The sequence below is a fragment of the Gobius niger genome (genome assembly GCF_951799975.1).
Source record: "Gobius niger genome assembly, chromosome: 2".
Lineage (NCBI taxonomy): Eukaryota > Metazoa > Chordata > Actinopteri > Gobiiformes > Gobiidae > Gobius > Gobius niger.
Window position 1 is genome coordinate 25,592,751 of NC_136853.1, and position 26,029 is coordinate 25,618,779.

Below are 26,029 nucleotides of genomic sequence, written 5' to 3' on the forward strand. Positions count from 1 at the left end.
GAGGGAACTTCACAAGACAATTTCAGAGGAATGATTATTACACTTGTGCCTTACACACTTATTGAGAAACTTTTTGAAGTTTCGTTTTTTTCAACACAGACAATGTGCAAACATAAAATTGAGCTAGCTTCCAAGTAACTGTACTTCGTAGTGTAGTTTAATCACACAGTATTTTTTACTTCTACTTGAGTAATATTACATTTAAACATCTGTACTAGTACAGACATTGTCTTTCAGCTAAGTAAAGATTTTTACCAGTGTAAAAAAGCAAAATCTTTAAAGTTGCAAGAGCTTCATGTGACACATCAATGTACTTTAGGTTTTGTGTGCTTTATTCAAATTAATTCTTATTATATTTCATGGCATTTTCTTTGGAACATTACAGGATTTTAACATTGAAAGTTTTGTTTCTCATACTTTGTGCCATAACAGAAATATGAATCAGACTTTCACACTCACACAGTTCAATGCTATGAGTAACATTTTTAATATTATTTTTGCTCTTACTAAAGTAGTATTTGCATCACTACTTTGGAACTAACTTTTTGTTACTAGTACCTGAGTAAATATTTTGGCTACTCTAACTCTACCCAGCTCTGCTCTATACTCAGTGGCAGCAAGGTATTATTATTATAACCACATCTGCCCTGGGGTAGACGGATGGAAGTGAAGCTGCCAATCTGCGCCATTGGGTCATCCGGCCGATAAGAGGTATTTTACAAAATCAGCTATCGGCCGATATTGGCCAATAAAAATGCTGATATCTCCAAAAGTGAAAGGGATTAACTTTTTTCATTGGAAAGCGCTCAATCAGGGCTTTAAAATGAGCCCTCCCACAATTCCCTGGGCCTCAGGAGGGCGGAGACAAATCTGTCACAAGTTTGTACTACCTATTTTATACATTTTATGTGTTGACTTTTGTTTATAATGTAGGAACCATACAAGATAGAGACTTACCATTTTTTTTGTTTTGGAATCTACTGATTTTTGTCTTCCAAACAAGCTCCCTCTAAAGTACCTACTAAACACAAATATACAGCGCCACCTGCTGTCACAGTTCAACACTGACACTTTTAGAAGCTTTATAGACCAGACTTTTTCAAAAAATATCAGCGGTGCATGTTAGTATCGGCCTTGGTCAACATCTATTAGATATATTTCTATGATTGAAAACTTTCCTATCAAATGTTTAGCTATAGGCTATCTGGAAAAAAACAAAAATTAAATGACTAATAATATCGGCCTATGTATTGGCTATCGGCCATGCCAACCCCTTCATATCGGTATCAGATCGCAAAACTCTGTATCGGTCGCGCCCTAGTCCACAGTGTGTATTCAGCTAAGAAAAGGTAAAATACACCACATTAATGAACACAGATCTAAATCAAATCTGATTGAATTGAGAATTAAGATCAATCAAAACAAAATCACATTCCCAATTCTGATCGTTCTGATGGTTTAGCCGTATATCTAAACCAGTGTACACGCAGTACCCCTGGCAACAACAAAAAGCAAATACAGAAGTAGAAGGTATTGCAGAAGGCAATTCATACATTTGCAAGAGTTAAGAGGAAAACTATGTATTTTAAAAGCAATCTCAAGACTTCATGTGAAAGCATTTATAATTTCTGGTAGAAGTTTTAAAACATTCAAGATGCCTAAAAATATATTTACTTTATTAGGTATGCCAGATACGTTTGGAAAAAAGAATAGTATGAAACAAAGGGTACATTAGTTTATAAGTTATTTGGATAAAACTAAGCAAAAACACAGCATTTACCCTTTACTAAAAGTGCACTTGTAACACTACCCCTGAGGATAAAACACTATCTTCTGCTTGACAGCAGTTGTCATGACAGTGGCCAAGGCCTGTTGAGCTCAAGGACGAAATCTAAAGCCTTTTACAAACAGTACACATGGCTGAAATGTGGCTGCTCTAAATTGTACATGTGAGAGATATAGGGTAGGACAACCCAGTTAACCCGAGAAATTAGCCTTAACCATACACAGAGAAGTGCATCACCAGCTGGTCACACGGACCCCTTTTCTGAGCAAATAGTCGCCCGAGCAGCACTCAGCACTGGGGGCATGAAGGCATCTCTTCCGGGTCTGAAAAGGGGCCTGTGTACAAACATAAGCAGCTCTTCTCGAATGAGCTGCTTCAGATCTGTCTGAAAGTGCATGTGTGTAAAGGTCGGAGTTCTGAATCAAATCACAGCTGAGCAGGCTCTGCATGTAAATCACTTATGGTTTTTTTAAACATAAAATCACACTCGGTGGAGACAAGCAGTTGTGATTGGTATGCCTGACTCAGACCTGCCAACCTTGAGAATGTTTTTTTTTGAGCACCACACCGGGGCACATTCATTCAGATCACATGAAGATTTTTAAATTTAGATGCATTTACCTGCATTCTGGTGCATTTTAAACAACTTAAAAAAAAACATTTCACTGTTGTAAGAAAGTAATTTCTAGTGCAAATGAAAGTAGGGTCCAAACAGCTAACATGTCCCATTAAATTGTTTTGATGTACATTGATAGATAACATACCACAATAGAATTGTTAAAAACACCCGCTGAAATAGACTGTAGCGGGCCGCAATAAAATAAAATAAGTAATTTTTTAAATGAGGTAGGTCTGGAGGTCGTCCATATTTCATATTCATATTTCCTGGATTTTGATGAATTTTAACAGGTGAAGAGTCCACTACAGTATCAGTAAAATGAAGCAATTAAGCACAAATAAAATGAATTTTACCAATTCAGAAAAGGTGCAACCAAAACTAAATGGTTTGAAACGTTTCAAGAAACAGACCTGAATACATCCATCTCAGTCTCTGCAGTTGAGAGTAAAAACAGAAATTAAACATACAAAGCTGCATTATAAAGTGGCATGTGCCCTGTAATTGTAAAAGTGGCTGGCCCTGAATTGGAGACTCGGAGAATTTAGAGAAAAGCAGAAAAACATGTTATCAAAACCAAATACAAACAAAAGGTGAAAAAAGAACTTAAACATGTCTTATGAAGAAACTGGTGTAAAAGTCTAAATGAAGCTCATACTGTTTTACATAGGCCTATATAATGTAGGTCCATCTGTCACAAGGATGACTCCATGAGCAGGTTCAAATAAGCCTATGGGATGGGATTGTTGCTTAATGGTGAATTTATTTTATTTAAAGAGGGGGTATTATGCTTTTTTCAGCCACATAGCACCAGTCTATAGCACACTACAATGATGACGAAACCTTCTGTTGGTCTGTCAATGCAGTAAATTAGAATAACTGCCTTGTATAAAATTGCTCTTTCAAAATGGCGGTAGCAAATGACTTGAAATAGGCCCCTGTCTCTTTAAGAACCTCTGACCCTTTCCGACACGCCCCCTCCACACGCTGTCTGTGGCATCACAACAACACTGCGCTCGTTGTCTCAACTGTATTGAAACTACGATCGGTGCATTTTAATTTTTATTGTTGGAAAGGAGCTACTGTTTATCACTTTGTGAACAATGGCCACACAGGATATTATTTGGAGACAAACCTTCCACACCGGACGCTTGGAAGGGGCTCTTGCCTGAAAAATAACTGCGGTTTGGAGGCTATCTCTTTGCATCTGCCATGCCCTATGGATCTCTAACTATACCCCCATGGACGACACCAGGATCTGCAGGAGCCCATACGATTCAAAAGACGGACATTATCTGTGCAGGTGGACAGTGGTTTTTCGAGGTTACCCGTTAGCTTGTTATAATCGACTACAGCTCATTGTTGATGAAAAGTCTGCAATAAACCACAAATGTGTAAAGCCAGGCTCATTGTGTGATCATCGTAAAGGCTGCTTCAAGTAGTTGCTGCTTTATTGACGTTATTTGTGCATAATATGCTGCCTGTTTTCAATGAATGTTGTGAAGGTGAAGGTTGTTAGCTTGTCGCGGCTAATAGTGCCTTAGCTCCGGGAGAAACCACTCGGCTACGACTCACTGTAGATGAAATGTGAGCAGTAAACTACAAAATCAACAAGCCAGGCTCCGTGTGTGATCATCATAAAGGCTGCTTCAAGCAGTTGCCTGTTTTAGTGACGTTTTCAATGCATAATATGCTGCTTGTATTCAGTGAATTTTCCCGTTAGCTTGTCGCGGCTAGCTTGTTAGCTCCGGGAGAAAGCCACTCGGCTATGACCCATTGTATATGAAATGTGAGCAATAAACTTCCAAATCAGCAAGCCAGGCTCCGTGTGTGATCATTGTTAAACGGTTCTTTATGTGTGTGGTGGTTTTATTGACTTTATGTGTGCATATTTCTCGTTTTCACGTGATGACTCGAGGTTTAGCTTAGCATTAGCTTTCTCCGGAGGCTCTGTGCATCATCAAGGCCCAGCGCAGAACCAGACACTGAAATAAGCGTTCTTGTCACCGGTTTTAATCCTGGGTGTTTCGATAACAGAAACACTGATGTGTGTCTTTGTAAAAGTCTGCTGTGGCTCCGGTTCACAACACATGAAGCTAATCCTCCATGATGACTCTGTTTACATCTTGGGGCTAGACACTGCGGGGAGGGGGTTCTGCTGAGGAGCAGTGGTTGGTTACTCGGCTGGTGACGAAAGCTCGGAGGCGTATCCTGGAGGTCGAGGGCGTTTCCTGAAGGAATCAGGCGTTTTATCCCTAAAATGGCTGCCATCGGAGTTTTTACAGATTACTCGAAAATACGTGAATGTGCTAAGGCAACACTTCAGGCATGTTTTTAATGAGGGAATGACTTAATAACATGATGTAAAGCTTGGAAAAGTCGATTTTGCATAATACCCCCCCTTTAAATGTTACCAGCAACAATGTATTTACAAGCCCAGTATGATTATTTATAAGGTTATATTCCTATGTCAAACATTTTACAATTTACGTAAAACCGACTAATAGCTATATGTACATTGTACACTAACCTAATATTCCACAAAAACACAGACTGAACTATGGCCTGAATGGCCTGAGTACCATGCTTCATTTTCTTGTGTGCATAAACAGATCAACCCCATTTATAACTAAACTCAACTGTCCAAATTGGTGAGTGGGGGACAATAGATGCTGGCCAAGATAAAAATGTATTAGTGCTTGGTTCATTGGCTCGTGATTAAGTCAGGCCCAGGAGTTCTTAACTACTTTTGAATATCAGTAGTAATAACTTGCTCACAAAGACGACAGTGCTGATTCGTGCACTAATGTCCATAACAAGATGAAGCTAAACAGTGCAGTGAGCGAGCGGTCGTTGTTCTAAACATTAACATGTTCAAAGTGGGGAGAGCGAGTCGCCTGCAGCATCTTCGTCTCTGACTTCTGCGCACCACGCTGTGTATCGCTCACCCAGAGAGCAATACATGTTATTGCCAATAAAAAATATGTAATTGTTGGCTGGTGTCAGTTCAAGCAGACTGTTTACTCCTTCTTGTGATTTTAATAAAGATCAGACGATATTTTATGACCATTTTAGGCAGAAATTTCAGAAATTCCAGTGGCAAAAAATGACAAAATAAACTACCAAAATGACCCTGATCAAAAGTTTACATACCACAGTTCTAATACTGTGTATTTCCTCCTTTAATATCAATGACAGCTTGGATTCTTTATTTCTTTATTTCCTTTGATGGTGAAACTGTTTGGCAAAAATTAGGAAAGTGCAACTCCTCATTATCCTGGAAGATGCACATGGGACACTTCTAACATGACAACGATCCAAAGCACAAGGCCATGTCGACCTCTCAGTGACTCGCAGAATAAAGTGAAGGTTCTGGAGTGTCCATCTCAGTCTCCTGACCTCAACATCATTGAGCCACTCTGGGGAGATCTCAATCATGCAGTTCATGCAAGACAGCCCAGGAATCTACAGGAACTGGAGACATTTTGCCAAAAATAATGGCCAGCTTTACCATCTATGGAAATAAAGAGGCACATCCACAACTACCACAAAATAATCCAAGCCGCCATTGATGTTAAATACACAGTATTAAGAACTAGGGTTTGTAAACTTTTGATCAGGGTCATTTTTTTAAATCAATCAAAAATGATTTCAAAAGAGTAAACTGAGTTGTTTGACCACAAATGGCTTTGCACAACAACTAACTAAGAGTGAAAAAAAAAAAAAAAAATCATATTCCCTGAAAAATGACACAAAAAAAATAGAAAAAATTCTGCCAGAGTGTGTACATTTTTGAGTACCACTGCACATGCACGCGCACATGGTCACACAGGCACACACACAACCCTGAAACAAAGGAAGTAGAGTGAGATGAAGGGAAGTGGAGGAAGCAACAAGTGTGAGACAGAATAGAGATGAAAGCAGAGTGCAGGCAGCAGATAGAATTAACAGTCTATTCTCACAGGGGTCTGAGACCCAGAACAGTAAGTAAACCTCACTGATGCCTGCAGGGCCACTGTAGTCCCCTGGAGAACCACATACTAGCACACTGCTTTCTGCAGAGATATTACGATTCAGCACAGACTGCTGTTTGCAATCATACAAACATCAAGGTCACCATCTTGTCAACACAAAGTACCAGATCTCACAGCTCAATCATATAGGACATATGGCTTACATCACGCATAAAATACTTGTATCAGGAGGTTTACAGCCAGAAAGTTGACATTCAATCAAAAAGAAACTGCATGGTTTGAACCAAACTGTGGTGTCCTAAAAGAAGCACATGCTGTAAACAGTCCAGTCACTTATTGACAACCTGCACTAGGACTGTAAACTCTGCACCTCAATATTATACTTTTTATATTTTTATTCTATTTTTATTTACTCTTATTTCCTTATTGTAATAATTCTGCCCCCTAGGATTTTTGCTGTGAATTTCTCTGTTGTGAGATCAATAAAGGATTATCTTATCTTATCTTATTTAGGTTAATGGTAATGTTTGTAGGATGTGCTCTTGGTGGTTTAAAAAAGGCACCAACTACAACAAGGGTGGTCTCAGCACCTGTACAGAGCATGCCCAGTTTGCACGTCCAAGTCATGGTAAAAGCAACTGTCCAATTATTGACATTGTGAATGCTTTGTGATGAATATGGGTCCTGTATGGTGAATGTTTGGCTGTTTGAGTTCTTGAAGAGGAGACTGACACATCATGCAGAAAAACTTAAAAATGGGTGAATTTAAAACTAGGTATGTTACTGATGAGGAAACAACATTATCATAACTACTCAAACTGGTACGGTATGGCACCTTTGTTGATTTAACTCACCAATTTTCTGGTTGAAAATCTTGTCAAATGTCAGTTCATCCCTCTCCTCAAGGTATTTCTGCATCACACTGCGGATACTGTGGGGAGAAAAGAAAAAGGAATAGTATTATTTATCAGAGTTAACAATAGATAGGATGAAAACAATCAAGCAGCCTTCCCGAGTTCATGCCCTGATGCTAGGTTTGTGTTTGTCTGGGCCGGTCGCCATACACATCAAACTGCACAAGGGAGTCGAGACACAGGGGAGGCAGAGGGAATCCTGGAGAGAGCGACGCATCCCTGGTGATAGGTGTTAATAAGAATGAGTGTGGGGACAATGAATCAATTAGCACCCTTTCCACTGGCCCAATAACGCTACAACAGCATCATGGCGCCATGAGAGCTGACACACGAGGGAACTGACCAGGCCGGGCCATATCCACAAACACCTTCACAGAGAAAACTGCTCAACCAGTAATCCTGCTTGACACCATTGCATTTACATATGGAACCTTCTTGTCATTGACAAACAACACTGGTGAAAAATAATGTAACAGGCGGATTCAGAGAACACTTGTACAGTCAAATTCTGGACACGGATGAGTACGCGATAATGGATGATATGATATGGGCCATATCAGATCATGCATAACGGTCTATTTTAATATCGCAGTCACACAATATGCATGCATGTAAGCAAGTGCTTTATTTGTAGTAATAAAGGCCCGTTAGTCCAGTCATGTGACTGCCACTCTGCGCCTCTGGTTACCACAGCAACAAGACTCACTTTAGTTACCGGTCTGGTTGAATCGAAGACGTTGTCATTGTCCTGTCTCTACTTATTAATTCCTCCGTTGTGAATGATCCAGTTAGTTACTTCAAGCAAACAAAGCGCTTGTTGTCGTAATCAGAATGTTATTAAGATGTTTGCTTAAGTTTCTAGCAACGTGAGTGATGTTTAAAACGGTCGCCACTTCCGCTAGAGGTGCACGGATCTGATCGTCACCGATCATTAGGGTGTTCCTAAAAAAACAAAGAGTCAGAAATGTACTGACCAACCTTCCATTGTGTTCAAGAGGCTGTAAATAGGCTGTATTAAAAGGATTAAATGATATTCAGGATTTGCCAAATCCACCTGAATTGTATTACAGTCGTGTACAATGACAGTCTCCGGAGTTCACTGCAAGAGCACAAATATTATATTGTTAGAATTTGTCAGTGCCACAAACTCATGTTAGCAGCAGGGATGGGACGATAAACAATATCATTAATCGCAATAAAAAATGCGTCAATTAATCGTTTGCCATATTTTTTGATTATCATGCTATTACTAATAGAAGATAATCGCTAAATCCACCAGACAACCAGTGCCGGTAACTTTACCGGGAGTGGGTACGTCTCCATGGAGATGTGACTAAAGTCAGCAGTATTTAAGATTTCAGCCGGTTAGTTCCTCATCCGAATCCACTCTGTGATGACCCACTGTAGAAATAGCATTTTCTGTGTCGAGCTGCATGTTTTATATTGATATACAACAGTATAGTCCAAAATGTTACACAGTGTGCCTTTAAATACTTACTTTATGTCTCACTCAATATGACATTTACAGCAGACAATGAAGAGGAATATTTAATAATTGCCCAATCCCCATCATTTCTGCAGTTTCAGTGATTTTTTAAACCATAGGCAAATATCGTGATATCATCGTTAATCGCAATTATTTTGGCCAAGATTTCATGATCGTCCCATCCCTTGTCAGCAGATGATGTGGACTGCTTCAAATCTATGTGCTTTGTATGTGCTGACAGTTTGTTTCAATGATCTTCAACTACTTGCAGCAAATATTTCTTTTGCTCTAACCCACACAGACTGAGCAACCTTTTCACTCCATTTATTCAGTTGTGCTCATAAGTTTACAAACTTTGGATTTTTTGACTATTTTTCAAAGAATACGAAAGATAACACAATTTATTTATTTATTTTCACTCATAGTCAGTGGTTGTGAAGCCATTTGTGGTGAAAAAAAAAACAGTTTGCTCTTTTTAAATCATAATGAAAAAAGAAAGTATCAAAATTGACCCGGATCAAAGGTTTATGATCAAGAGAAATGGGCCGCTTTACCATTAGATTATTTACAGAACCTTCTCCACAACAACCACAAAAGACTCCAAGCTGTCATTGATGCTAAAGGGGGAAAAACACAGAACGGGGTTTCCATCCAGGTCATTTTTGGACTTTCTTTTTTCATTATGTAAAAAGAACAACTCTTTTTGACCACAAATGGCTTCACACAACCACTATGAATAAAAAAAACAAAAAAAAACCGTATGTGATATCTTTCATATTCTTTGAAAAAATTAAAACAATTCTGCCAGGGTATGTGAACTTTTGAGCACAACTGAATGTATCATGATATCCCCATCAACGAGAATCCAACTGTAGGAACTCTTCTGACAGGCCATGGGTCTGAAAAAACGTCCACCTTTCATTCCAGTGTTCGTGTTTCACTGATTTCACACTTTCAGCGTTATCCACAAGTTATACCTCAAAATCCTGCTGTTACATTTGGGAATTCTGCAATTCCCAGATTTTACGCAATTGGCCAGTTATTCTGCCAATTTCTCCCTTTGACTTATAATGGGGCTTTAGCCTATTCCAGAACTTCACTGTGACAGTACATATTCATGTAGGCGGCAAATATGATGAGAGACTAAACCAGGCGGAAGCACTTGGCTTTCTTGTTCATGAAGTGGCCACACCTCCCAGCCACACAGGCAACATATAATATCATTAATATATAATCCGGCATCATAGTTCCTATTTTAAAGTCACAAATGCATTATTCCTGTCAAAACACATTGCATGTCCCCAAGCTACAAGAAAAAATATAGCTTGTACCTAGGGCCAAGAATTTGGTGCTACACCCCTAAGACTGAGCTACGCTCAGCAACAGTCAGGGCAGCATAGACACTGATTGTGCAGACCCTTGACCACCTGATGAAGGCCATAGAGCTGGTCCAGTACTTCAACAAACGGGATGAAAACCGCACTGCTCATCCTGAATTCGAGGTTCAACTATCAGTCAGATTCTCCTCTCCAGCACGCTGGAGTAGACCTTGCCCTTCACTCTGTAAACCCCCAAATCTGTGGAACATTATACTCTCTAAACTTGAAAGTCAGCTTTCATTTAGTTTTCAAACTGTAATGACTTGTGCTTCAGTTTCATCACAGTGGAGTGTGGACAAAGACAGGATTCTCCAAATCAGGATGTGCAACAGAAGACATACCATCTTCTATTTCAACTAAAAGTGGAGTGGAAATATTATTAAATATAGATTTAAACTTGTATGGCTGATTCATAGGAATATAGCCTAGCATAGAATATGTAATCCTATAGCATACAAACCAAAGATTGGTATCAGGTTTATTCTGGCTACACTGGGCCACTAAAAGCTTCCGAGTTGGTTCCAAGGGTTGGGCAGATTTGAACAGCTGCGAGTCCAAAGAGGTGAGTAAACTTAAGTTCAGTTTCAGAAAACTTGGCAACGTTAACATGATCAGCAGAAAGAACCAATGACTACATGGTCCACCTGGAGAGGTCAGCCCTCTCCTGACCGTGATCGTGAATCAAACGAGTAATGTATACAACGGTAGAACTTTCACCTCACAGTCAGTGCCATGTCTCATGTGGTTCATCGCTCCCAGTGGTGCATCTGTTGGAGCAGGATTAGCGAGTAGACGAGCTTATAGCCGGTGGCTGCAGGCTGCTGTTCCTCTGCCCAGGTGAAGTGAGCGAGTGTGGGGCACACCGCCTGCAGCCGCAGCCACGGGGAAAGGGCATCTTTGCCGTAACAGCACCGGTGAACTTTTACAAACCTCACCCTGTGCATAGTTTATTTACACCTTTACCAAACCCATTTTTTTTTTTTTATTACAGATCGAAACGATTCACGTGAAAGGTATTTTCTGAGGTCAAAATGGCGGATTTTGCCAAAAAGATTTGCATGTTTGGATGTTCAACAGTGGGGCTTTAACTCTTTTCTGATGTTCCACAGTGTAGCTTTAACGCTGAGTGACTCCCTCATTAGAGGAGTATATTCTGGCCTGGAGGGGTAGTTTAATCTGGGCTGGCCAAAAAAATACATCACAATTTTCTTCCTCACGTTTTTCACTCTGCCAATTTTTTATTCACATTTACTAATATGGTCCATGAGATAATAAATCCTGAGACAACAAATGAAATCTTTACAATCCATTTCCATCTAAAACAAAAATACTTTCCATTTTATGCTCTGTCCAAACAAAGCTGTTATTGCCGTAGGATTGGCTGTAGTTTGTTGATTAGCGAGTATGACAATGACCACAGATTTAAACATGTTCATTTTGAGTTATCATTAACATCTTCACACGCTTTGAAAACACCAAGTACTGGGGGGAACTACAAAATGGCTTCAACAACTTAACTACATCCGGTTTGTGTAGTGACAGCAGGGTGAGGTAAGTTTACAATGTAATACAATGGAGCAATCTTTTTGCATTGAGGGCCGTATAATGAAGTGTATACAGTAGAGGGAGTGTTTTTAACAAAGTTTGAACCTGTGCCGCACACCTTTATTTAGAACTGGACCCTTAAAATCTGCTATCTGCCCAGAAAGCTAGTTTATGAGGTTACAATTGTGTAAAAATATGAAACTTGTCATAAAAAGTACCACCTCTGATGCCAGTGCCAGTTCAACAAGAAGCTTGAGGGCCACCAAAAAAAGGTCTGAGGGCTGCATTTGGCCCCCGGGCCGCACTTTATAGAGCATTCACGTAAAACTATCTTAAAGCTCCAGCTCGATCAACCATTTGGCACTAGTCTGTACTCTGTATAAAGTATGCTTTCACATTAAGCCAAAAAGGAACATCCTCTTTCTTGTTTACTTTATCAGTTACATTCGGCTTCACGGAGCAGCGAGCTGTGGAGAGCGAACAAAGTTTTGTATAGATTCCCCTGAATAGTTAAAAGGCTCATCATTTGAAGCTTGACAATCAACCAGAGCAATTTCAGATGGAATTAAAAAGTAGCCATTTTCTTATCAGAATAAAACATTATTTTATCTGTGTCATGGACATACAGTAAACTTGAAACTAAGTTTAGCTCCACTGCTCTCCTGCCTGAGTGCGCTGAGTACTTGACAAAGCATATTACATAAACAACACTATTAAAACCAGAAAATGACAAAGGCAATCACGGAACACTGCTGTACTATTCTACATGTTTACACTAACAATGCCTCATCTTTCCACAGGTTATATTTAAGACTGATGGCGCTGATAGGATAAATCACTTAGTTAAACTATCTTTCAGAATCAGAAGAGGTATATTGTTATTGTCAGTAAAGGTACATTCACCAACTAGATTTTTTTTTTCCAGTTGCAATTGTGCAACATGAAACAAACTATTAATAAAATAAGTCTAAAAGGGCGTGCAAAAAATAAAACAAATTAGGATTTATAAAAAATGTATGAATTGTGGATTTACAAATGTATAAAAAAGCAGCAGATGTGAGGTGAATAATGAGCACGTAGTGCAAATACAACAGTGCAAATGGCAGGTAACAGGTTATTTAGTGCTCATGAGTCTGATGGCTGAGGGAAAAGCTGTTCATGTGGGAAAACATGAACAGAGGGAGTGCTGCAGTCTTATATGCATTGTATATAAGGTACCTCTAGTTACTATTACCTGATTGCACATTTTCCTGTCTGTTTGCACCCTCTGAGTGTTTCTTGAGAGCTGATGTAACAAGTGAATTTCTCCACAGTGAGATCAATAAAGTCCTATCTTATCTTAAACCATGTTAAAGTGACAGGTGTGGCAATCTACTTCCTGTTTATGGCTAACTTTAAATATTAATTACACTTCCCCACCCCCTCTGTACTCCATTTTAACAACACACCGACCGTGCATCATGTGGTGTTTTTGCATGTAGCACCTTCAACCCAGCACTGTTTGGCCGGAGAGCCACACACTTTCGCCCGGTTTAACTCATCTACTATTTCCATTAGAAATGGTACACAGAACATACATCACTGAAGGAACAACAGCACGGCAATAACTTTTGAGAGCCGCAATATGAACGGTGTGTGGACTGCCTTTTGGTGGAGTCAATGGAATTATTCAGAGGTGCCAAGACAACAAGTATTCTAATGGATTTAGATAGATAAATGCAGTGCTAATATAGCACATGCTTGCTTCATGTTCAACTTGCACAATGAGCCAGGGAAGCTAGATTTTATGACTTTATTACTGTATGGATCACATGACGTGACGTACAGTAAAGGCAAAGAGACTATTATATCATCATTCCTTACAGATTAATCATAAAGACTAGTTGAGATACTTATGCTCTGAAGAATGAATTTGACTCAAGCAATCAAGCCCCACTTGGCTGAACTTTAGTGTATCATTTTATTGATTGCTGTAACAACATTGCCATCCATCTGCCCTCCCCCATGCCTTCATCTCGACTGTCTTTGGCATTGCTGTCAAAATCTCACCTCTCTGCCAGAGGACACAGCCCTGGCCTGCAGAGAATGTTGCATCACCACACTATCTTCTAAGTGCCACATTTAACGGCACCCTGAAACCAAAAGAATTGCAACTTATTTTCCTTTTCTTCTAAAGCTGTACTGTTGACTGTTGGCTCTGTTGTTGTTGTATAAGCTATATCTGGTTACATGTATCCACACAAAATGCATTACAATTAAGATGATCAATCAGATCACTACCAGATAAACAGAATGGTATAATTGAGGAAGCAAAAAGTAAAGAGAAAAATTAGGATTTAAACAAACGGTATATTAAAATATCACAACATCATTATTGCAATATTAGACCAGTTAAAATAATGCAATGTGCAGAGAGTAAATCTTATCCATTATTATTTGCAGACTTTTCCTTAGCTTTTAAAAAGATACAGCCACATATTTTAATAGAAAGCATCAGCTTCAATCTCCCAAAATCAGATATTGTTGTGGCTTTTATACCTTTTAATGGACATAGTGCAATGAGCTTTTGTAAAAACAGGTAAATAGTAAAACCAGGATTTAATTAAATGTTATATTGAAATATTACAATAATTGTCACTGCCATTACAATACAAGTCAATAACAGGACTTTGTCCAGGCTCGGGCCCATAGGCTGTAAAATTAAGAAGGAATTTATTGTGACCGACTTCTTCCTGAAACCATAAGGAAATGGTGACTGGCTCCAGAAGTTCTTGACTCCTATGGACTTTCCATTGAAAGAGCTTTGCCCCTCTGTAAGTCATTCTTACCTCAACATGTTTGTCTTAACATGCGCAACATCGTCCTAATTTGATCCTTTTACTATATTTATTTTCACCCTTTTCTAAATAATTGAGCTGGCTCCAAAATCCAGCCACATTGCTAGCATGAACACGCCTCAGGTAGCCTGCGCTGAACGCTAAGCTCCTTCAGTCCAGTCATAACTTTACCGGCTATGGTCGGGCCCAGCTATAGTCAAGTTCAGTCTGACCACATGAATCAGGTTAGGCCACTTGAGGGTATCTTGATAAAGTATACTTATCCGTATGCAAAATAGGTTTATTTATAGGTTATTATCAAAAACGCAACTGACTAATTTTCTGTGTCACTCTGATGTAATTATTACTTCGTCAAGTGATAAAATCTCATGTTGAATAAATAGTCGAGAAAACAATAATTTGATTGACTTTCTCCCCAGTCTTATTTCAATGTTTGATTAAGTTCAGCCCCATTACAGTGGTCTCATCTGTCCTGATGACAGTTTCATAAGTAAGGTCTGACCATGGGGGGCAGAGGATGCTGAAACCAAGATTGTTGTTCAAATTGAGAGCAGAGGAAACATTTCATGAAGCTGGCTGCAGTGCAAATAGTAAAGTTACATCTCATGGAATTGACAAATCATAACGATCAGGCAACAAACAAACCTTTCAAAGATATTCCAATAACCACAAGCAACAATCACGCCCTACAGCTGATTATTGCTGCACAAATCTAACTTTCTCACACTGTCACACTGTCAGTAGATTCTAATAAAGTTCAGAAGACCAGTCACGTTTGCTGCCAGGCTGTTGACCAAAGTTAAGCCTAATGCACCAATCTTCAAACACTAAACAAGCCTGTGCGCTTTTTTGCGTAAGCTGCATTGTTATGTGTGCTACAAACACAAATAGATTTAAAGGTCTATGCAAAGCTATACCAACAAATGGATTATCCCACACAACACACGTAAAACTGCGGGCCTTGCTTTACATTCTGTTGAAGCAAGAGTTGCAATTTGACTAAAACCAAATGGTTCCGCCAGCTCACTAAACCCTGGATGAAAAGCAACTGTTCCAATAACCAAATTGTAACCACATCCTCTTCACTCTTGTCGCATGCAACACAGATAGGCCTATAAAAGCATGTGTGCATCGGTGACCAGATGCACACAAATACTTAAGTGATTTGAAACTGAAAAGAAACACAAACTGTCAAGAGTGTTGCAGCAATAATTCTGGCATCAAGTCAAAATATAACAAGCAATGCATGTTGGATGGAAGACGTATTGTAGTGTGCAGGCTTATGGCAAAGCAGTGACAGCTCGTGCTTGTGATGGACTTAAACATGCATCACAATAAGTTAAAGCAGAAGTTTGTAAAGCGAAGGCCTGCTTGAGTGTCACTTATCTGCTTTAAGACACGTTTAAAGGAAGCCCGCCTCCATCAGACGAACCATTGTGGTCAGAACTACAGCGGCCTCAAAGCACGTTCCCTTGCTATTTGCGACACAGCGACAATAACCAGATGAAAGAGGGTTACCTGGGCTCAGGGAGGATGATTTTCTTACTCGCCCGGGCCGCTGGAGTAGATTTGCTCTTTTCCATCGCCATCAAATAACTCACGTCGGCGAGCACTGCTTCGAGGTCCGCCATCTTTCGACCCTGGGACGATCAAATCAATATAACACCGGGTTCGGGGGAGGTTGTTTTTAGGGGATTATAAAACAAAGTCCATCAGTTATGAGCAGCATCAATGGTCGAGGTGAGTGACAGGGGCAGCGGAGCGAATGACACAGATCCCCGTCGAGAATAAACGTGTTGTATCGGTCAGTTCTCTTCCCCTCGAATCATTATGGCAGAAAAATGACAGGTTTTAAAGAGAATGGCTGTCGGTTTCATGTAAATGACACACTGCGAGCTGCAGTCCAGGGTCACGGTCCTTGCAGCGCCATTTAGTCTAAAGTCTGCACAGAAATAGTGACGGTGCGAGCAGAATTGCAGTCTTGTTTTACGCAGCAATCCCCTGCTTTTCCACCGATGTGATATGGTCAAACACACGCGCGCACAGAGGCACCAAACGCTCCAACAGGTCTCCGCGGTCGATCCACTTGATGGAAACGGGCTTGTTTCGTCACCAGCGTGGCATGCTTCTATTTGTCTTTGATTATAAACTACAATACTGGAAATACACTGTGTAATATAAGGCAACCTGCTACAGCTCAGTGAAAGCCCATCACATGCAGCCTTCTGGTGGGATCGGGGGAAGAGTTGAGCACGCTGGGCTACGACTTTCCTGGAAAGTATATGGCCACCGACTTCTGTGTTCTTGGTCCTTAAAGATATGAGTGAAGGTCGAGACAAAAGAGTACATGCACCTCTGTGAAAGACTGGCCCAGTGTCATGACTGGTCCCAAGAAATCCACGCACTGCAGTTGTTTATGTTGCCGTGGTCGCTGCTTCCTGTGTAATGGGTAAGGTTCCTTATCGGCTCATCAATCATTAAAATGTCGCCTCAGAGGTGCAGTTCGGCAAAAGATTCCGCATCAAACCCAACGTTGTCGACAAACTTCGGTGGTAAAATACAATCCACAGTTCCCATACGATGCCGTTGTTCTTGGTATTCGGTTCATATGCTAGTTAGCTTGAGCGCTAGCACGAGCCTGGTTAGCCAGCAGGCTAACTAACAGCGAGGTGTGTGTGATCAGTCGCTATGCGCATCCAGGTTATATTTTCTGATTCCCACAACGCAGACACTGTCCTTGTCGGCATTTACCAGTCACACGAAGATGGACACGGCACGATTTCAGACGCCGATTAGTTAGTTAATAAGCTAGCGTCAGCGAGTTAAGTGGCCTGTCTCAAAAAGGGAAGTTATATCTTCTTCCCAGAGCAGCTTCCGCGATGGTCCAGATTAGGATGTTGCCAAAAAATACAACTTAATCCAAACGTTCTTGCCGTGCTCCTCGAGATTAAGGGGCATTCTCCTCTCCTACTACGGACCATGCAGAGTGCTGCCTCCGAGCTGATCGTGGCGCAGACTGACGGTGGAGGAGGGGGAGGGTTCACTAGTGGGAGATGATGGACTCGGCTGCCCAGCGGTGGTGTGTGTGTGTGTGTGTTGCCTCTCCAAAACAAAAATACCAAGTAAACTGCGCGACGTTATTCGGGGATACACATGTCATGCGCAGGGTTGATTTTGTGGACTCGCCACCATGACGCTGCCAGCACCCTGTAATCGCTGTCACAGACTGCGAGCAGAGAGGCCCACAGTCGGAGAGTTTAGCAGTCGTGGCGCGCGGGTGGCAAACGATAAACTGTGTTCTGTAAACCTTTCGTGTAAAATGCGATGTATTTTCTGTTTTGTCATTGCAGTGCACAAGTGCTTTCGTGGTTTAACTTCCTTTCTCTGCGGCGCGGAGAGTTGCAAAACACAGACCGGGGTTTTCTAGAACTGGACCTGGAATAGTAATCATGTCTGCAACGCTATACAGTCTCAAAAACAAAAGCAGATTCATTTTGATCGTTTAACTTGAGGAGCATGAAGTGCTTTAAAATGTAAACACAACAAAAAACGGGAGCAACATAGTCTCAAAGAGTCCACTTGTTATAATTGAGTAATTCATTCAAAAACTCACAACAGGAGGACTCAATGCCTCATACCAATTTTGATTCTGAAAGGCATCAGCGTGTAGATTTGGCGACTTGATCGCTTCCCTTCCCAATTATTCCCCTGCCCTGCTATAGAGCACAAACTCCACAACTCTCACCATAGACCGTTGGTGGTCATAGGCAATAGGCTCACTCAATGCTTGGGCTGAATATGTTCAAAAATGGAGCTAATACAATACGACTAAACCATTGGGCTGAATTCCTGCGTATAGCTTCTACAGAACTTCCACTGCTGGCTCGATCTAAACCTTCTGTTTTTGTGTCCTTGGGCAAACCCCACCTGGGAATTGTGTGGGAGTAATGGGTGGATATCGGGTAGGCCAGGGGTGTCCAAACTTTTTCAAACATTTATTTAGGCTTGGAACCTTATTTCTAGATCTGTCCCACAATGAAATTCTACTTTTTGATGTTTTAATTGTGTGGAATTAATAAATCCATCCATCCATTTTCTTCCCCTTTATCCGGGCCGGGTCGCGGAGGCAGCAGTCTGAGCAGAGATGCCCAAACTTCCCGATCCACACAGGCCTCCTCCAGCTGTTCTGGGGGGACCCTGTGACGACACCAGGCCAGCTCGGAGACATAGTCCCTCCAGGGTGTCCAGGGTTCTTCCACGAGGCCTCCTCCCAATCGGACATGCCTGGAGCACCTCCCGAAGGAGGTGACCACGAGGCATTCGAAACAATCAGCTGGCTCCTATAGACGTGACGGAGCAGCGACTCTACTCCGAGCTCCTCCCAGGTAACTGAGCTCCTCACCTGATCTCGAAGGGTGCGCCCAGCCACCCTGCGAAGGAACTCATTTCAGATGCTTGTATCCGCGATCTTGTCCTTTCGGTCACTACCCAAATCTCATGACCATTGGTGAGGGTGGGAACGTAGATCGATCGGTAAATCGAGAGCTTTGCCCCTGACCCAGCTTCCTCTTCACCACAGCAGTCCTATACAGCGACCGCATCACTGCTGACGCCGCACAGATCCATCATGAGGCTGAGGAGTGTGATCCCTCTATAGTTGAAGCACACCCTCTGATCCCCCTTCTTAGAGAGAGGAACCACCACCCCGGTCTGCTAATCCAGAGACACTGTCCCCGACCGCCATGCGATGCTGCAGAGACGTGTCAGCCAAGACAGTCCGACAACATCCTGCTGAAGCACTGCTTCTCCTCCTGAGGGGTGTGAAAAGTATTGTCTCTTGCGATGCATGCCAATTCAAAATGAATCCTGAGGGTCACCAAAATTTGGTCTGAGTTTTGTCCCCGGGCCACACATTGGTCACCTTTAGTGTAGACCAATCGACATAGACTTTCAGGCTGGGGACAGTGTGGCTACCAAAATACCTTAAAACTTAATCTGATGAGAATTAATGTATTATGTATTATTATTTTAATAATAATAAAACATAACATTATAATTTTGATAATGATAATAATTATTATGATGAATACTTTTAATGCATATTTTTACAGTTTCCTACATGTATTAATATTTAAACTAAGAAAAACTAGGTCTGAAATGAGGTAACTAAGAAAATGCATTGCGAGCCACTGTCCCTCTATTTCAATGGACACGCAGTGCCGTTCCCTGGCTAGTTGTGGTAATGCAATAAGGCTAACCAGTGAATGTAAGGCACTGATAGAGGCTATAGCCAAACACACCTTTTGAGACAACTGTAAAGCAGTGTTAATTTCGTCGACTGAAATATTTAGTCTTAATTTTAATCAAAGTGATATTTTTGACGACTAAAATTGGACTAAAACTAAATTAAAAGTTTTTCATGAGACTAAAACTAAGACTAAAATGTCCTGATATTTTAGTCGACTCAAATAAGACTAAATAAAAATGAAAAGGAGACACTAAAATTATCCAAACGTCCATTGACCGTCTGAAAGAGCCTCAGATCATGTAAATTCTCTGCCAAAGGAACAGCTGAGCTTTGTTCATGTGGGAGAAGCTCCATGAAGCAGAGGAGCAAATTAAATATGATTATTATGAAAATTATGAATGCAAAGGCGACTAAATTTGTCTTGAATTTACTTGCAATTTTAGTCGACTAAAACTAGACTAAAATCGAAGATATTTTTTTTACTAAATCTCAACTAAAATTGAAATACATTTTCGGCAAAAGACTAAGACTAAAACTAGATTGAAAAATGCTGTCAAAATTAACACTGCTGTAAAGTAAAAAAAAAAAACAGATACGTTGGTGAAGCGAGTTTGGGTTAAGAAAGACAGTTTATTTCATTGGAAGCAGCAGTGTCAAAGGAAGGGTCACGTGGGAAGAGGTTTGCATCAGTGGTTACTGCTGAATACGGCGGATGGACTGGATTTGAGGGGTCTGGCAATGGGAGCCAAACTCTCTGAAGTGTTTGTACTCTCCACAGTGACGATCACACTCCATGATATACTGGTATCCACGATAACCAGGATACTGGTAGCACACAAAGCTGTGAAAAAAAGAAAATAATAATATTTTAGAGACATATTTTCATTTGGAAACACATCATGAGTGGAAAATTATGATGTCAAGAAAAACAAACTGTATCTAGAGAGGACACTTACGCTCCAGACTGGATCCTGAAAGAGCCAACTTCGTTGTTGCACCAACCCATGGCCTGGAGGGAGGGGTAATCATCACTCAGCTCACCTTTGCGGCCAAGGAAGTTCTCGCGCTCATAGATAGTCATACGGCACTCTCTGTGGTTCTGCACAAGTGGGACAATATGTTTGGAAATCTTTTTCTATACACAATTGATACATTCATGGGTAAAGCATTTCGAACAACTCACAGCACAGGCAATAGGTCTGAAGGAGGTCATTCTCTCAATATGATAGGCATTGCTTCCACCAAAGGCATCACACTGAGGATACTCTCCCCTCTCCAGCACAAACTGCTGTCCCTGGTAAGAGGCATGCTCATAGCCCACCCAGCTGGGAAAAAGAGAAAACATTTCTTTTAATTTGGACCTTGTCAGCATTCTGACGCTCACAAGAGACAACACCTGTTTTGGAATAACAATTTGTTTATGTAGTGTTACTATATGTTGAGCAATGTATTTTGTTCTGTTCTTACGCTCCACTCTCGACCCTTAGGGAGCGCACACTCTCAAATCCAAACTCCATGACATTGCAGCACTCAGAAGTGAACTCATGGCGACGACCCTGGAAGCACTCCTCGTCGTACACAATAATCTGGAAGGAATGTATGATCAGTTAAAATTCACCCAAAAAGCGAAGTTATTATATTTACATTGGATAAACTACACAAGCCTTCTGTGCTCACTTATTGACTAAATTATGATATCAGCAGAACATAATAATCTAAATATTTAGTGTGCTGTCCAAAATCTTATCCCTATAAACACACAGATGGCCAAGTACCAGTTTTAAATAGTTCCGCATACAGCAAAGGCTTACCTTCCAGTGTCCGGAGAACTTGGTACAATGGTGAGTCATCTTGGCTGAAAGAAATGCAGGTAAATTGAAACTATAGTTGCATTAATCACAGTGTAAATTAAAACTTGATACCTTGACATAGAAATGAAAGTGCGTGTGTGTGTTTCTATTATCTACATTTCTCACAACTTATATGACCAGGCTCGGACTCCAAAGGCTCTTGTTTGGTCTGGTTTGGGACAGATGTTGTGTGCCTGATCTATGCTATCTTTCGGACAGAAACTCACCTTGTTTGATGCTCGGGAGCTGTCCTGCTGTGAAAGTGAGAGCAACCACGCGCCCCCACCCTTTTAAAGCCTCCCCTGGCAAGAGGCCATGCTGAAAGCCCCGGCTCAGCAACAGGGAGGAGCTCCATTCTTTGTCACCCCTAACAAAAGTGGCATTAATTTGCCCTGAGGTAGAAGTGCAAACATCACATTATTACTGCAGGACCACTGTAACTGAGCAAGACTCCCTGAGAATGTGTCTTTGGAGTGTGAGGTGAAACGAATTACTGGTCTCGACTGGTCTAGATCAGGGGTTCCCAAAGGTTTCAGACCATGACCCCCCCCCCCCAAATCACTCAACCAATAACTCAGGACCCCCTTCTGTAAAATGTAATTCAGATTTATAATGATTAAAGGTGCAAAACATTTAAAATCTGGTTTAATTATGTTAATGTTAGGATATTGTATTTTTTTATATTTTGGCTTAATTTCACTAAAATATGCTTTTTTCAGTCAAAAATACATCAAATCCAATGTCTTTTTTTTAATTTTTTTAAGTCTCAAAATCATCTTGCAACCCCCACTTCAGTGTCTTGCGACCCACCCACCCCCAGATTACAATTGTACAATGTTGTTTAATTTATGTAGCATCACAATAAATGGTGGAACAATATGTTTAGGTTATGTAGTTATATTTAACCAAGAGTAACCAAGAATAACCTTTATGCAAATATATTGTTCATGCTATATTGTTGCAAATAATTACACATTAATGAACACACGTAGAGTATAAATTGCACTGATCATAAACAGATGTTATGGGACCTGATTTAATGAAATTATAGTGTAGTGATGACAGTGATGACAGTGACACACATATTAGCCCAATTTTCTTTATTAGCCTCCATTCGCCATTTATATGACTGTTTTAGAAATTGTCATCACAAAAATATCGCAATCATTTTGATTTCCACCGTGAAGTCATTTTCATCACAGTGAAGCTTAAATCATTGTCTGGAGCTACTTCCTGAACGAATGAGAGCCTTCATAAATGTAGCCAAATATTTTAGAAACTGTTTAACATTAAGTATTTTATGTTTGATATATATATGTAGAAGAGCAGGGAATTGTTTGAGGACACATTAGTAAAGTGTTATGTTCTTCAAAACTTTAGGATAAGTTTTAGTAAGCTATAGAAGAATAGTTTAGGTTAGTGACAGAGGAGGGATTACCTCTGCATTCCACCTCTCTACATGCACTATAGCTTTCGGCTCAAGCCCTGCCACACATGGGGAAAATGCATTACTCAGTCGTTTCTTTTGACAGTGAAATGCTTACAGGCTGGCCAGAGAGAGGCCGGCAGTGTTTTCTGGGCTTCATGATGACTCCCGGCTTTGGTGTTGGCCACTGTGATGACGAGAGCCTTTTTATTGTGCTCTGAGCCTCCAGGTTTGGCCTTTGCCAGAGTATAAAAGCTTTGGTAGCGGGTTGAAGGGACCACCACGAGCCAGCCACTCTAGCACGGCACTACAAGCTATTCTATAGCAGGTAAGGACACGCAGACACACGCCACTGAGGGTTTTACAAGGGTATCCACTCACTCCCTGTTGGCCACATTGAGACATGTGTTCCTCCACCTGGGAAAGTGGCCATAAATTAGCCTCAAACCCAAAGCTGAGAAGTTCAAATTCAAAAACATGACAAGCCCATTCTCCCAAAGTGTCATTCATTCACACGTCTGTATTTGTTTTATGTAAGACTCTCCAGACCCCTCACCATGTCTCAGACTGCCAAGTCCGCCTCCAGCCAGGGTACTGATGCTAAGGACAAGGGAGCCCCTGCTCCTGCTGCTTCCAGCAAGGCCACCAAGACAGGAGACCCTGGAATGGGATCCTACAGAGTAAGTACTTCAGCTCATTTGCCTTCATTCTTTTAATTCTTCTAATTTCAAGAAGAATATATCTTCCTCTTCTCCCAATGATTACAATGATTATAGATTGTTTTATTTACATAGTAGTACTGTAGTGAACACATAAGCACTGTGTCATTATGACAAACAGAAGTAGTTTGTCTAGGCACCAACAATTATGTTACAATAAACTTTAATTTAGGAGTTGATTATGCATAGCAGTTTTTTTTCACAACACTACTTTTAGTCCAAGTACGTTATTATGGTTGTTGTCCATGGCAAATCCGTATTGATAGCCGCTAATGGGTATTTGCCATCTCTCCTTTACAGATCATGCTCTTCGACCAGGAGAACTTCCAGGGAAGAATGATTGAGGTCCAGAATGAGTGCATGAATGTGTGTGACCGTGGCATGGATAGAGTGCGTAGTATCATCGTGGAGTGTGGCCCGTAAGCAAACACACTCACAAGCCCCTGGTTGACTTCCCCTGTCTGTATGCCAATGACTCATATCCTTGTCATCTTCCTTCTTTTTCTTCTCTCCTCACTTGTGCCCTCTCTGCACCTGGTGCCTCTCTTTCTCCAGCTTTGTTGCTTTTGAGCAGAGTAACTTCCGTGGGGAGATGTTTATCCTGGAGAAGGGAGAGTATCCTCGCTGGGATACCTGGAGCAACTCCTATCGCAGCGACTGCCTCATGTCACTCAGGCCCATCCGGATGGTACACTATATCTTAGATTATCACTGATACACACTATACTAAACAAAACAAATTAACTTATGATGTTTGTGTTCCCCACAGGACAGCATGGAGCACAAGATCTGCCTGTATGAGCTCTCCGACTTCAAGGGCAACAAGATGGAGATCCAGGAGGATGATGTTCCCACCCTCTGGGCGCACGGCTTCTGTGACAGAGTGGGCAGCGTGAGGGTCCCCGGAGGAGCGTGAGTAACAAGTGTCACAAAGATAACAGTAAAGCTGCTAATGTTGTGCTAATGTCACGTTACTGTGGTATATCTGTCTGACCCCGAGAATATGCTTTATCACGCCGCCTGGGAACTCTACTTCATAGAGTGTGAGATCTGGGCTATAACTGTTCTTTCAACAGTGCTGTTTAGAGGACATGACTCTAAAATGTAGTTATCACATAGACCAATAACAGTCAAGGTCATTTTTGTTATTCATTTATTTTCACATAGATAACTGCAGAAATGTTGATAACATAAATAAAAATGAAAAGTGTGATGGAGTGTGACTGAAACCCTAAAGGGCTCATATTTAATGTCACACCCCTAAACAAGTTACATTTTTACCTATTTCATGTTAAGAAAGAAATCAAATGCATAACAAATGAAAATCCCATTGAAACATCATCAAAGAATCATTTCAGTAGATCATCAAGTTAGTATATACTTGGCAAAACCAAAATGATTACTACTTTGATTAAGTAGCATTATGTATTGTATTAAGGCTTATATTTAGTGAGAAAAAGAGTTTTTAGGCTTTTTTTGCTGTTGGTCGAACACTCCATACTCACTCCATAGTTTTTCTCTGCTATATTGAAAAGAAAATTGTACTTGTTTCTTTTGGGATGCTATAAACCCTCAACCTCGATTGTTGTTTTAAGCTAGCAATCATGAAATCAACATACATCAACATATAAAAACAAAATATTGATAATTGGCCAGTCGATGCCGTTAAATAAAATCTGTGTTTCCCTCAAAAACACTTTATGAACTGAGAATAAGGATGCTAACAATCTATTTGTGCTCTTCTGTCAAACACAGCTGGGTGGGCTATCAGTACCCTGGCTACAGAGGCTACCAGTACCTGTTTGAGTGTGGTGACTACAGACACTACAACGACTTCTGCGCTTTCCAGCCTCAGATTCAGTCCATGCGTCGCATCAGGGACATGCAGTTCCACCAGAGAGGATGCTTCACCTTCACCTCTGCCAACAAGTGAATTCATGACACCTACAGGCAGTCTGGTGTTTTCTAACCAGGCCCCCAAATCTTTTTATTTCTTCCAAGGCTTTTTCATCATTGCTTTCCTAAACCTTGTACCGTCATTCCTCCATCCCAAAGGAAAGACAGAATCAGAGCATTACACTGGACAACATTAAGTGACTTTTATGCCTGAATTTCCTTCGGGATCAATAAAGTATCTATTTAATGGTGCTTAAAAATAAACATCTTGTGGAAAATGTAATTCATCATGACTGGACAAAGTTTAATCCTATTATTGTTATATTATTGTTATTATTATTATTATTATTATT

The 26,029-nt window shown here is 40.8% G+C and overlaps 3 protein-coding genes across 3 annotated transcripts in view; 1 reads left to right on the top strand and 2 right to left on the bottom strand.

The window, feature by feature from the left end:
* grk3 (G protein-coupled receptor kinase 3) overlaps positions 1 to 17,634 on the bottom strand; it is a 40,160-nt gene extending 22,526 nt beyond the window's left edge. The window contains exons 1-2 of the mRNA XM_079582875.1: positions 16,056 to 17,634; positions 7,231 to 7,307 (exon numbers count right to left, since the gene is read on the bottom strand). Of these exons, the coding sequence (XP_079439001.1) occupies positions 7,231 to 7,307; positions 16,056 to 16,168 (190 nt within the window). The 5' untranslated portion in view covers positions 16,169 to 17,634. The remainder of the gene's footprint in view (positions 1 to 7,230; positions 7,308 to 16,055) is intronic.
* Positions 17,635 to 20,380: 2,746 nt separating this feature from the next.
* On the bottom strand, positions 20,381 to 22,267 carry cryba4 (crystallin, beta A4). The gene is made up of 5 exons (XM_079582901.1): positions 21,597 to 22,267; positions 21,253 to 21,371; positions 20,969 to 21,110; positions 20,742 to 20,884; positions 20,381 to 20,626 (listed from the first exon to the last, which is right to left on the bottom strand). The coding sequence occupies exons 1-5, from the start codon at positions 21,633 to 21,635 to the stop codon at positions 20,479 to 20,481; spliced, it is 591 nt and encodes a 196-aa protein (XP_079439027.1). The 5' UTR covers positions 21,636 to 22,267; the 3' UTR covers positions 20,381 to 20,478.
* A 1,332-nt stretch (positions 22,268 to 23,599) lies between these two features.
* Positions 23,600 to 25,909, top strand: crybb1 (crystallin, beta B1). Its single transcript, XM_079582902.1, has 5 exons — positions 23,600 to 23,741; positions 24,081 to 24,199; positions 24,336 to 24,468; positions 24,550 to 24,692; positions 25,536 to 25,909. The coding sequence occupies exons 1-5, from the start codon at positions 23,619 to 23,621 to the stop codon at positions 25,711 to 25,713; spliced, it is 696 nt and encodes a 231-aa protein (XP_079439028.1). The 5' UTR covers positions 23,600 to 23,618; the 3' UTR covers positions 25,714 to 25,909.
* Positions 25,910 to 26,029: the final 120 nt, after the last annotated feature.

Bases quoted from the DNA above. Each gene is read 5' to 3' on its own strand.
- crybb1 (XM_079582902.1), top strand. From the start codon at position 23,619: ATGTCTCAGACTGCCAAGTCCGCCTCCAGCCAGGGTACTGATGCTAAG. The intron at 24,469-24,549 runs GTACACTATATC...TGTTCCCCACAG, and splicing joins CACTCAGGCCCATCCGGATG to GACAGCATGGAGCACAAGAT. The intron at 24,693-25,535 runs GTGAGTAACAAG...TGTCAAACACAG, and splicing joins GTGAGGGTCCCCGGAGGAGC to CTGGGTGGGCTATCAGTACC.
- cryba4 (XM_079582901.1), bottom strand. From the start codon at position 21,635: ATGACTCACCATTGTACCAAGTTCTCCGGACACTGGAAG. The intron at 21,111-21,252 runs GTAAGAACAGAA...TCTTTTTCCCAG, and splicing joins CTAAGGGTCGAGAGTGGAGC to CTGGGTGGGCTATGAGCATG. The intron at 20,885-20,968 runs GTGAGTTGTTCG...CCACTTGTGCAG, and splicing joins TCAGACCTATTGCCTGTGCT to AACCACAGAGAGTGCCGTAT.